Source organism: Nanorana parkeri, unplaced genomic scaffold (genome assembly GCF_000935625.1).
Source record: "Nanorana parkeri isolate BGI_ZX_2015 unplaced genomic scaffold, ASM93562v1 scaffold883, whole genome shotgun sequence".
NCBI lineage: Eukaryota > Metazoa > Chordata > Amphibia > Anura > Dicroglossidae > Nanorana > Nanorana parkeri.
In genome coordinates, this window is record NW_017307151.1 from 674351 (window position 1) to 687439 (window position 13089).

Below are 13089 nucleotides of genomic sequence, written 5' to 3' on the forward strand. Positions count from 1 at the left end.
GCAGCCCTAAATATATTGGTAGAATTTTTTGGGGTTCTTTTTACCATCTGAGGCGATATGCTTTTCGCACTTTTAGCTGCCCGGATTTCTAGTTTGCATTTTTTGTTACATTCTTTATAGTTAAGGAACGCCAATGCCGTCCCTTCCGTCTTATATTTCATACATGCCGCTCTCTTGTCCTTGACGTGTTTTACAGTTTTATTATACCATATTGGTTTAGTCTTTGATCTTTTGCTTTTGCTTCCTAAAGGTATACACTTTGAAGTAGCAGTATGTAGTGTGTTTTTAAAACAATCCCACATCTGGTCTGTGTTTTTAGGTTTTGAAATAAGTTTTCCCATTTTAATTCCCCCACTAGGTTGCGCAGCTTATCAAAGTTGGCCCTACTGAAGTTTAGGGTTCTAGTCCTTCCAGTACAAGAAAACTTGAATTTATGTCCATCCAAAAACTACATCGGTAAAATTTTCCCATTATGAAAGCCAGAAGGGAACACTGACAAGAGTTCACATGCAGCAGCTGCCCAGACATGCAGACTGTTTTGGCTGAACGCTTTTTCGGGAAAGTTTACTGGATGCACATAAATCCAAGTATTCTTGCGAGTATATGGATATTTATACAATACAAATTCCTTTATACAATATCACACTCTTTTTCTGATTTGTGTTTCTGACATGGTCTGTGGAGGAGGTCCCGCACTCCCTGTGGAGGGCTGCCGTCCCTGGTGAAGGGGTTGGTGATATCGTAGGCCAAGTGGTTTCTCCGGTTGCTATTGGCGCTGAAGATTTTATGTGGCTGTGGGCACAATAGCCAGCCTGCTATTGAATTTTGTAATGCCAGCCCACTACCTGATGTGTTTACATTCAGCTGCCGTCTGCAGACTCTTGCCATCGGCAGCTTCCATTCCCTGGCTGAAGCTATTTTACAATACAATTATTTAAAAAATATATATAAAAGGTGGGGCCTTACGAGTTCTGCTGCAGGTGGTGCACCAGAAGGTGGAGCTGCAGTGCCATTCATTTTGGTGGCAGTCCAAACACCCCTCCCACCCACAGTGTAGGCAATCACTAGAAGGGATGGTACCACAATGTTTTATTCTGAAGTAAGCTATATGTTTGTAGCACTACATTTTCTTATTATATTTTAAATTTAAGGATGGTATTTATATATTTTTTTTTAGGGCTGGTAATGATAAACATTTTCGTGTTCGATTAATCGAAATTTTTGATAAGGGTGTTATTTTTTTTTTTTTTTTTTTTTTAAATCTGATTAATTAGAAAAAAATCATTGGCCATCTAATCGATTTATGTAAATAATAAGTTGCAGCCCTAATCTGTATCCACTTTGGTTACCAATTAACTTGTTGACATGATTAATAGCTGTATGTTTTGTTTACTTTCACAAAACCAATGTGTGTCTCACTGTAGAAGTAGTCCACCCAAATCTCTTCTACATTGTTATTGTACATAAAACATATTGAACATTACGCATCCCTGAAACATGTCAGAGGTGGGGGAATATTTTTAGGGCTGTCATTTTCATTTACTATTGGACTATAATAGTTTTTAGGTGTCACCTATTTACAATTTTGAGTATATTGTTTATTTTCTCTTCAGGCATGAAATATTTGACGCGCTCTCATCCTCCTTTTTGTTTGTTTTTTTGTAACCCGTACACAATGGCCCTTATGCACATTAATGTGGTTTCCGGCTGGTTGGTGAACTATAGCCATTCTACTGGAAAATTCCTAATACTTAGAAATTAAAAATATACACACTTTAAGGCTGCCATACATTCAGCATGATTGACTGCATCACTGTTTCAGGCAAGATTTTTCCACCCAACTCCTGCTCACATCAAAGGATTAGGGTGGGAGGCTGCCGACAGGACCACTCATGGACGGAAATTATGACCGTTCAATCTGCTTCTATGGCCAGTTTTATCCACCATACAGTGCTGACCTATATATTAAAACCTACACATATTTGGGGTCCTGTATTTGGTGGAAAATAGGAGAAAATGTTTGCAATAGTGTTAATTTTACAAAATACATTGCACATTAAACCACAAAAAAAGTTTCCTTATTTCTGTAAATTTTTTGTTACCATTACAATAATCTGTGCATTTAATGAAACTCTACTTTTGGTAGGCAGAATAGTCATCATGAGGTTAACTAGTGCATATTGAAACTGCCATATATGGCTGGGACATCCATGTTTTTCAGTCATTCTTAGTCATTAAAGGGTTAATTGTAGAGTAGTTGTGTACAAATTGTTTTTTTTGGTCTTCTGGTTGGTACTAAAATATTTTTTAAGCCAGGTATAAAATGCATATAAAATGTGTTTCTTCTTTAAAACCAGAAGGTGGAGCTGTTGGCTTTTCCTGAGCTTTGCAGTAAAGTCTCTTGCTTACATATAAAAATGGAAGACTTGTTAGCAGTGGCCTATTTAGATTGCTTAGCCTAAAGTTTCATTCAAACTGAGACAAGGCATACAGCCATGAAAGTGCTCTCTGTTTGACTCCTAGCGCTTTGGTCATTTAAGTATGTTTTTATTTATGGATTATGCAGTTATCTTGGGCACTGACAAATCATAGCTGTTAGGACACAACTTTATAACTCCTCCCACTCCCAGGCTTTCTCTGCTCTGACTGGCGGAACGGACAGGGGAGGGGGCGGGTACAGCTGGCTCTGCCTCTAGATAGGCAGAGCCAGCTGTCACTCACGCAGCTGGGCGGATCCCGTCGTCTAAGTCGGGATCCGCTGCGGCGTCTCAGTATACCGCGAGCTGTAGCTCGCGGTATACTGAGCTTAGGGTGACGGGAGGACGCTATTTTGTGTCCTCCCGTTACCCTAAGGAGAACTATGGGGAAAAACACTGACCCCATAGTTCTCCTTTAAATAAAAATGTAACTTATTTGTGCATCTCTCGGCTGTAGATCCTCAAATCATCTCTGAATTCATGCTGATGCTGTCCTTCCTTCTGGAGGTTGGCTACTTTTGTTCCCCATAGTCCCTGTGTGTGTTGTAAAGTAGCCATTGCTTCAAGCTCGCTCCTGCAATGGAATACAGTATCATGTTTAGTTTACTGATATGTATTCAAATTAAAACATTACAACTAAATATGAGATTGAAGTCAATCACAGGAGCGAGTTTGGAGCAGTGGCTACTTTACAATGCACAAAAGTACAATGGGGAACAAAAGTAGCCACCCTCCAGAAGGAAGGACAGTGTCAGCACCAATTCAGAGATGATTTTAGCATTTACAGCGAGTGATACACATATAAGCTACAATTTTGTAACTGTTAAGGTACATGAATGCATTTTTAGGATTTAACTTCTAAGTTTATTGTCAATGTAACCATTGAGGGCCGTGGTCCATTTCAGTGGAGTCCTCCTGTCCCTAATGACCCCTTTAGGGAGCCATTGGGAGGGTGAAGCCTGAATTGTGCATGTCCCCTTTAATTGACCATGCTGCTCTGCCGGGGGCGTTGCCACTCTGTGGGTTGGTAAATCAGGGCTAGTCAGTGCTAAGCTACCTAGATTAATGCCTCTCTCTCTGTATGGGTCGTCTTGGCAGGGTGAGGATTGCTGCCCCCTCTCTTTAAATTTGGTGCTATTCTCAGGATCCAGTTCCCTCAGAGAAGTCTTCATCAACATGAAGGTGCGCCCCCCAGTTTCCAAAGTGGGAGGGCTATTGTTTATTGTGAACTCCTACATAGTTTGCCCTTCAGGCAGTTAGGTTTGCCTCCAACACTTTTCTGCTACTCCCCTTCAACCTTCCTGTGTTACTAGAAGGATTTGCAGATCTACTTTGGCCCCTTTGGGGTCTTCTAGAACAAGTGATCATCATCATTCCAGCTCTTGTGCCAGTTTGGCTGAATTTCTACCTGGTCACTGTTCTCTTCCCAGAAGAAACGGTGTCCCTCTTCTGGGTCTTGCAAGTTCTAAAGTTTTGCATGGTATCCAACATATCTACCATGCCTTTACCTCCCCCAAAGGGTTCTTGTGGTTGTCTAGGAGGTGTAACAACAGATCATTTTTCCAGGGCACCATCTCCTCAGTCTCACCCCTGCATTCTCAAGTTTTCCCCAGGGTACTAGCTTCAGTGTTTGCTGTATTGCCTGTTGTGGGGGGAGATATTGTGAAATAGCGCCCACTTTGTCTGTCTGTCCAGATGTCTCCACAATTTGGCTTGATCCAGTATTGTCAAAAATATGCGCTGGAAATATCACCTGCAGGCATTTTTATACCGGATTGTTTCTTAGGCAGAAAAATCTAGCATGCATTCACTTTCACTGTCCTTGTCCCTTAGGCCTTGTTCACACCAAATGCAGACCATGTCTGCATGAGTTTCTGCACACGCAGTGCATGGGGTTTTGCAGCGTTTTTTTTATGCGTTCCCGAGCCATTTTTTGGTAAAAATTTTTTTTAAAGTTTAAAATGGGCTTTCAGTGCGTTCCAGGGCGTTTGGATGCATTTGCATGCGTTCCAGAGCAGGTAAAATAGGTCTTGCTGCAGTTTATTTTTACCTGCTCTGGAACTGAACGCTGTGGTGTGAACTAGAGCCCAAAATACCATTGGAATACATTGGATGCAGTTTTGATCCGGTCTGCAACTGCTCTGCTCCTGGAACAGGTTTGGTGTGAACAAGGCCTTAGTCAGGGAGTTACCTGTCTCTCGCTGTTGAGAGCCGTGTGTCATTAGGCCACCCTCTGACAGTTTTTTTTTTTTTCCTCTTCCCAGACAATCTCTCTTCCATCTGCTGTTGTAAATCAAGTTGGTTGAGTTTCTGAGCAAACTGGTTTTGTCTACCCCTGGGGATCAGGTTGTTTCTGGCCCAGTGACACAGGCTTCTAGTTCTGTAGTTGCAGAAATCTTCTCTTCCCACTTTCTGGATGGTCTGCTCATTGGAGAATTTTCATGTCTACTGGAGTTTCAGAAAACGTGTTTCCTATCCCTTGGCCAGGTCTTTATATTGATCCAATGGGACATCAGTGTTTCCCCAATTGATTGCTTCTGGATTTGGAGCAGTGGTCCATATACCTTGGTGCATTCTAGGACCTGTGTTGCAGGTGGAGAATGTTGGATGAGCACCCCATGATACCCCAGGTCTACTACATGCTAAATAGGTTTGTTTCCTGGTGTGGGAGTCCTCTGGAAGTAGCAGGAAATGCTCTGATGACTCTGTGGGAGCTACAAACATGGACAGATTTGTTACTAAGCTTATAGATCATTGAACCAATGCTTGATTCCTCCTGAAAAGTGATGACATTAAAAACTATTGTCTCAGGTATACCTGCATGCCTTTTGTTATGTCAGAGTAACCCTTAGGGCTTCATTCCAGGAGGTGGTATTCTGTGCTGATTTTTGGTGATGAGGTTAAGTTTCTTTCCCCGTCTAAACCTTGTATGGGGAGTTCCCATGTAATTTACACAATTTAGCCATGCTGTCTTCGTGGAAACCAGCCCTGGTTCTTTATGCATTTTCAGGAACCACAGTTACACTTCTTGTAGGTAATTATGCCACATAGTCCATTTTCTAGCCCCAGCTCTTTGAAAAAAAAAAAACCCCTTCCTTGATAATAGTTCAGGCTATGAGTCTTTTCTTTGCAGCACGTACTCCTGGTTCATCTCTCCAAATTTCCTTTGTAGGTAATTGATTTCCATTCCACCCATCTGTTTGGATCAGGTAGATGAGTTTCTCCGCTTATTGCCTATAGATCACTGTTCTCTTTTCTGTCAACACATTCCTTCATCACTAGATAGAAATGTTCTTTTTTTTCTTGCATCATCATCCTAGTTTACCGCCTGTTCTTGTTCTTGTTCTCGCGTCTTTGTTACAAGGTGTGGTCAGCAACCTCATCTGGTGCAATGACCATGGGCGTATGATGCTGCAGGCAGTCCTTTTAATTTTCTTTTGTTCATGTTGGCCCTGTTACTGGTTGGTTGTTCTTTCCCAGCCCCCGGTTGGACTGCTTTTGGATGTCCTGAGGGTGAGTCTTCTCCTGTGCCTCAATGGATAAGAAAAATAAATAGGATTTTTGATCCCACTGTAAAACACTTATATCTTGGAGTCCATTCAGGGACACAGGTCCCCCCTCTTCTGTGTTTCTGATCATGCTTTCGTTACTGCTTGTGTCAACTGAGGAATCATGATATGAGGGGTTATTCTGTGCTAGCCTACAGTTTTCGGTGTTTGCCAGAGTTTAGTCATCCTCCTAGGCCTCAGTATCACTCAAAGGTGAACGAGTTGCGACAAGGCTTAAAGGTCTGAAAAGTGAAAAGCCAGTTGTGTGGCTTAGCCCAAAAGTGACTGAAGTCAGGCCCTTGGTAACAAAACTAAATCAGGAAGCAATGAATGCATTGTATGACTAGTAAAGCTAATGGTCTTCTCCTTCTGGCATCTCCACTTGGATAGATAATTTTGTTTTCAGCCTTTAGAATCGCTGATGTTTTTTTTAAAGGGTTAAGTACCTATTATTTAAGCATTACAACCCGGCTGTAGGTAATAATTTCATCTAAGGACACAACCTAATTTGTCCCCTTCGTGGACAGCACAAGGCATACCAGAAAAATGTTGTTCCGCTATGATTATGTATATGCCTTTTTTATATTTTCTGTAATACAATTAGATTTAGAGTTAATACACTTTCACACTTGCTAATCACATTCTCTTGCTTGTCTTTCAGAAATATCCAGTCCTTCCATACTTGGTGCTGGTTTTAAAGCAGTTTCTGTTACAAAGAGACCTTAATGAAGTGTTTACAGGGGGAATAGGCTCCTACAGTCTCTTTTTAATGGCTGTTAGTTTTCTGCAGGTAAGATATCCAAATAACTGTTAAAGCTGAACTCTTGCCAAAACAACCTTTTCAAACTTCCCTCTCCAACCACTTTAAAAACATGATAAATAATTTTGCACTTGCATGGTTTCCCCTATGAAGATATTCAAAGCTGTATTCCCTGTGATGTCATCACAGGGTTCCCACAGCAGCATGCCCTACATGTCTTCCTGTATACAGTAAGTATGTCCTGCCAGAATAATAAAAAAAAACAGTTGTGGGTGGCCCCCTGTCCATGTTCTCTAATCTTGTGCACTGCTGCCTCTTTTCTGTCCTGAAAACTGTGTCCCTGCCTACACAGCAGTCTGGCCAGAAACAAATATATTTCAGCCTGCTGCAGCGCTCCGAAAAGTAACTGAAGAGTACGGCAGTGGCTGAGAAAAGCAGATTTTGTCTTCTGTCTGATTGCTACTGTGCTTCCATGATGGATTGTGTGACATCTGTAACTTGCTTTATAAAAACATAAGGCACTGACCGCTCCAACCAAGGCAGCCAAGTAGCAGTCTGGCAGAAACCAAAGCCCGCCTTTCTTCAAAAATGACTTATCCAGAGATTTATAGCAAAGGGCCTAGTGAAGCATAGTTGCAAATACCGTATTTGCCGGCGTATGAGACGACTTTTTAGACTTAAAAACATCCCCCGAAAATCGGGTCGTCTTATACGCAGAGTATACGCTGGATGTGCAGTAATACTGTATGTACGGTAGCATCGGCTACATACATTATACCGCGCTGAGCCAATCACGGCGAGTGATGTATTCTATTAATGAATACAAAGCCTGCCGTGATTGGCTCAGCGCGGTATACTGTATGTAGCCGAAGCTACCGTACATACAGTATTACCGCACATCCAGCGGGCTGACAGATTAGCCTCCCTGGCGGTCTTTTTATTTTTTGTACTATATTTTTTTTTTGAACTTTTAAAATTCCCGCCGGTTCCGACCCCCTGCGACGCGGACGCTCGCAAGGGAGGTAACCCGGAAGACAGCGGGGATCAGGGACAAGGTAAGAGACTGTAATACCGAGTGTGGCTCGGGGTTACCGCTTGTGGTACTGAAAATTAACCACGAGCCACACTCGGGAATACCGCCATGGAAGTTAGTGGGTGTATTTAAATATTATTTGGGGCTATGCTCGTCTTATACGACCAGTATAGCCCAAAACCTATGTTTTAACAGAAAAATTAGGGGGTCGTCTTATACGCACAGTCGCTATATACGGCGGCAAATACGGTAGCTGAAGCAGGTGGGGCTTTGATTTCAGCCAGATTGTTGCTCTGTTGCGTTGATGGAGCTGTCAGCTTCTTATATATAGCAAGCTACAGTCCCTGCACTCTCCCTCAGGGTAGCACTCTGCAGAGGACAGTTTGTCTTTGTTTCACTGCTCACCTAAAAGATTGGTGCATTTTGCATGTGCAGATATACTGAGGCAGGGGGTGAGAAAGGGGTACAGGAGGATGGTGGTGGATGGAGTTGAGCAGCTGGGTAGAGACAGGCAGGCAAAACCTGTCTTCATTTTAATGAACTCGACCGAAGTACCCACCCAAATTACTGAAAAACAACATGGAAACATTGTTAGGATGGGTCACCATGATACTCATACCCCTGCTTCACAGGTGTCCGGTACCCCGGACAGGCAAATGATGGGTAGAAAGCCTCTGAAGGGTGACTTCGGGAGAGGTTAACTGAACAGTGCAAAGAAAATCTTTTATCACAGGACACAGGATAAAAAGGTAAAAAAAAATAACCTACATCCATGTTGAAACCTATTTTTGCTTGGGGAAGATCTTTAATGCAGTGTGTGTTGTTTTTAAGCTTTGTATGCAGTATTTTTTTTTTTGTGCCTATAGCTTAGAAAAAGCTAGTCCATATTTATCCATTAGTCCATATTTAATGGTTTCTAAAAATGTTATCCTGACTCCACAGCATGTACTAAGAACATCTACTGTGTAATTTTTAGGTCTTTCTAAAGTTTGTTTTTTTCTTTTTTTCTTTTAGTTGCATCCGAGAGAAGATGCCTGCAGCCCGGACGCCAATTATGGTGTTTTGCTAATAGAGTTTTTTGAGCTCTATGGGAGGCATTTTAACTACTTAAAAACTGGAATACGCATAAAAGATGGTGGCTCATATGTAGCTAAAGACGAGGTACAAAAAAGTATGTTAGATGGGTACAGGCCATCAATGCTATACATTGAAGATCCATTGCAGCCTGGTAAGTGCATGACTCCTTCTAATACTCCACATACATAAACCGATGCGTGAAGCTGCTTTTGTGTGCATTTTTCCTCTGTATTTTCTTAAACTAGAGCTCACAGCAGCATTATTTTAAAATCTAGAGTTTAATAGATTTTCTCTTTCTCCAAGGCAATGATGTTGGTCGAAGTTCATATGGAGCTATGCAGGTGAAACAGGCCTTTGATTATGCATATGTTGTCTTAAGCCACGCAGTGTCACCAATAGCCAAGTATTACCCGAACAATGAATCTGAAAGGTAAGTGTCTTGTTTTTTGTGTATAGATATGTAAACCAAACAACCAATTTATTTGATTTTTTTTAAAATAAATAACGTGCAAGAAAAAAGGGAGGGTCCACAAGGGCCAATTAGTCGCACTTTACACAGAGTTTGGTTGTCCTTGAGAACCCCCCAGGTTCTCTTAGATGCCTGAAATGTTGGACCACACATTCTTATTCACATGGAGGTTTTCACCAGAGTTCTCGTATTTTGCTCCAAACTGTCACCCCCATGCTTGCTTCGTTTTGGTATTCTCAGTGTTTAGACTGGGTTCACACCATTTTCTGGACTAGATCTGGAGCGCAGTGCATCGCATTTTTAACATGATTTTTGCCTCGTTCCGAAGCTGTTTTTTTTTTTTTTGTTTTTTTTAGTTTAGAATGGGCTTTCAGGTGCATTTTAATGCATTTTTGATGCAATTCTATGCATTCTAGTGCAATCCAGACAAAATGAGACATACAGTATTTTTCTGGTATGGCCATCCATCTGTTGGGTAGGAGAGAACAGTGTTCAGGCAATTGGCGGAGCCCAAATACAACATTACGGCGTCAAGGGAGACTCTGAGAAGAGGAGGTAGTCGTGCCAATAGAACCATCATTTATTGAATTTAGCTTCCTGGTGATGCAAAGAAACTGTCATGCATTCCATCTTCTGCTCCCGAACATTCAAGATCCACATGGCAATTGTTGGAGCTGTGGTCGTTTCCCAAAGCAAGGGGATGCACATTTTAGCTGAATTTAGAAGGTGTATCTGTAGGGATACCTGTTCCGTGAGAGGGCAGACAAGTGGAGAAGGATAGCAGCCAGGTCATTCTTAAGATCAATCCCAGTCAGTTTTATTTATATATAAATAAAACTATATATATATAAAAGCTATATATATATAGCTTTTATACTAGCCCAGAAATTCCACAGGCGTGGGCAGGACCAAAAGATATGTAGCAAAGAGCCCTCCATCTCATTACAGCGCCAGCAAGTGTGAGGCCAGATCTTATGTACAATGGAGGAAACCCTATACCAGCGTGTAAGTAGTTTGTAGTTCGCTTCCTGTGTTTTACAAGCAGCGGAGGCTTTGTGAGAAATATAGGATGTCTGCCCGTTGTTCTGTCGATAGAGCTAGCTGCAGGTCCCGTTCCTATTTAGGGAGAAATGGAGGCACATATGAGTCGGCGGGAGTTATGAGTAGTTTGTTCACCCTGGATGGCTAGGTGTCAGAAATTTGAATATATACTGCAGCATTTAAAATTTGGCATCACCTAGAAATGTTCTTTTGTTTTTTTGGTAGCAGCTGATAATATCATTTTACAAATGTAGCATTAGATTGAATTGAAATTCCAGTCAATATAACCAGAGGTTATTTTGCACTAGAAAAGGGTTTGAGTTGCTGCCCTTTTGTGGTTAAAGCTAAAAAATGGCTTTTTCATTTAAAGATTATTTAGCAACTTGGTCTGTCCCCATCTCTCAAAACTCACTGGTGGGTTTTTTTTTTTTTGTGTACAACACTTGCCACACTTGGGACTCTAGTTGACTGGGGGATAGATGTATCCGTGAGAATGCTGCTCCATTCTCTTTATTTTATCAAGGGCTATGTGATGTCTTTTTCTGGTAACTTTGTGTGCCTAAAATCCTATGTGCTATACAACAGTAGTGTTTGTGTACTCTTCTGATGGACACTGCTTTTTACCTGAACTCCTATTTGAATCTCCCGCTGCTTATCCTTCTCGGGCCAGGCCTTGATGACAAAGTATGAAGAGTTCTTTCAAACATACGCAGCTCAGTGCTCCTTGAAGGACTGCCGTTGTCACCTGTTTCCAGTACTGTGCAGCTGGGAGATGCATTCATAGCTCCATTAGAGCAGTTTACAATCAGCAGTGGAGCATTGTGGCTCAGTTTGTTCTGCCTGCATCAGCCATGTTTTTACCTACAACAGCCTGCTCTTAGGAACACATTTACTTACAACAAGCACAACCTGTGGCTATTGCGTTCCGCCTGCAGTGAAAGTGGTTACACAGCCATATTTGTGCAGCTGGTCCAGGAGTGTTTCTGGGGGAGAGTGAGGTATTTTGCTTCCTTATTAGGGGCAACCAATTTTAGTAGCATGTCTGGCACTATATGGAAGGGTGGCTTCTCTACAGCTTCAGAGGATCAACCAACGGAGAGCCATGTTTGCGCTGTGTGCAAGTTTGAGCGTGTCAGTGAAGGATTGCCTCTTCTGCTTTTCCTGTAGATCCTTGTTTGGACTGCCATCATTGGTGGCTATTTCTGACACCCTCCCTCTTATCTTCAGCCTCTACCCAGACCTGTTATCTCAAGGACTGATCTTCCACCTTGTTCGCTAGTTTTGGATTCAATAACCCCAATCATGCTTAAAACTTTTTGTATCTGCTACTTGTAAAGCTCATCATCGAATGTGATATACTTTTTATCACTAGCGTGGTGTTTTCACACATTTTCTTTTGGGAGTAGAACAAAGCTTTGCCCTTAATATACCATCAAGGTCAGATGTCTGCTCTGTTCTTTATTTAAATTTCCTCCTGTTTAATAATTCACTGATTTTTGTACTTTCATTTCATCTTGCATAAAGACAAGATTGTCTTGAGACCAAAGGCCTTCTTTTAACACAGATTGCTCTTTGCTTTTCACCTTAATGAGGGTATTGTGTTCCCTTTCTTGTAGAAAAGAAATGATTTTCTCTGAGTCTATGGAAGGACCCAGCTCACTCCCCTAATGCTGTATACTTTTCTTTCTTGCTTGCTACAACTGAGAAGGTGTGAAGTGGGCGAGGTGATATAACCTTTAGGGGGCTGGCCTTTAGTTTACTACATGCCTAGTGTCCATTTCTCCCATGGATGGCATTATAACCTAGGTTGCTTCATTTCAAGCTGTGTCCCTCACTGTACTCTGAAAAAAGTATTTTACAGTATGTACAGAATCCTGTTCCTGTTACCTTTTTTATAACGGTAAAATCAAATGATAAATGCTTAATGATTTTGAACTTATGAATGCCAGTGTACATAGAGACGTCATTCCTATGTGAAGGCCATCAATCATTTAGGCCAATGATAATGTGCTGCCCAGAGGAATTAATGGTGAGTCTACTGTGCATGCGCAGCCATGTCAGGAAAGTTTCCATGAAGGTCCCTGTGGATCGTGCAGTTAAGTAACGGGCTAGAAGGGCTTACTATGGGGGTAGGGGTGCTGCATTTTAGGGATTAAGTAAATAATTGTTAAACTCTTATTTGCACACAATTACAAATTGATATATGCACAAAAGTGTTTATGTAAACAGTTATGATTTTAACATTAATCAATAGCGGTGAGAAAGTCATCTGGCATGTTAGCAGCTCAGTTTAACCCAGCTAAATCCTAAGCGAAGAAGGCTTTCTTACTTTACATAAGTACATGTTTAAGGACATATGTATGATTTGTTAGATTGCTTCTAAGCTTTAAGACTTTGAATAAATTATATCTTAAGCATAGTGGTTTGTTCAAATGTGCATTAGACATGTAAACAGTGTGCACATCTATTTTACAGCATATTAGGGCGTATCATTCGAGTAACTGAAGAAGTGGTGGCTTACAGAGACTGGATATCAAAGAAATGGGGGCAGAAAAATAGATCTGAACCAGTGTACAATGGTAAGAAAGCTTTCTTTTTATAGTTTCTTCAAAGTTGCTGATAATTTTCTCACAATAATATTTATTGACAATTTGATCCTGTTTGTTATTTTTCCTTGAATTTCA

At 41.4% G+C, this 13089-nt stretch overlaps 1 protein-coding gene across 2 annotated transcripts in view; it reads left to right on the forward strand.

The window, feature by feature from the left end:
• Positions 1–13089, forward strand: part of PAPD5 (poly(A) RNA polymerase D5, non-canonical) — a 64879-nt gene that overhangs the window by 36641 nt on the left and 15149 nt on the right. For both annotated transcript variants that reach the window (XM_018565749.1, XM_018565750.1), the window contains exons 7-10: positions 6687–6815; positions 8833–9046; positions 9199–9325; positions 12881–12984. In XM_018565749.1, the coding sequence (XP_018421251.1) occupies positions 6687–6815; positions 8833–9046; positions 9199–9325; positions 12881–12984 (574 nt within the window). The remainder of the gene's footprint in view (positions 1–6686; positions 6816–8832; positions 9047–9198; positions 9326–12880; positions 12985–13089) is intronic.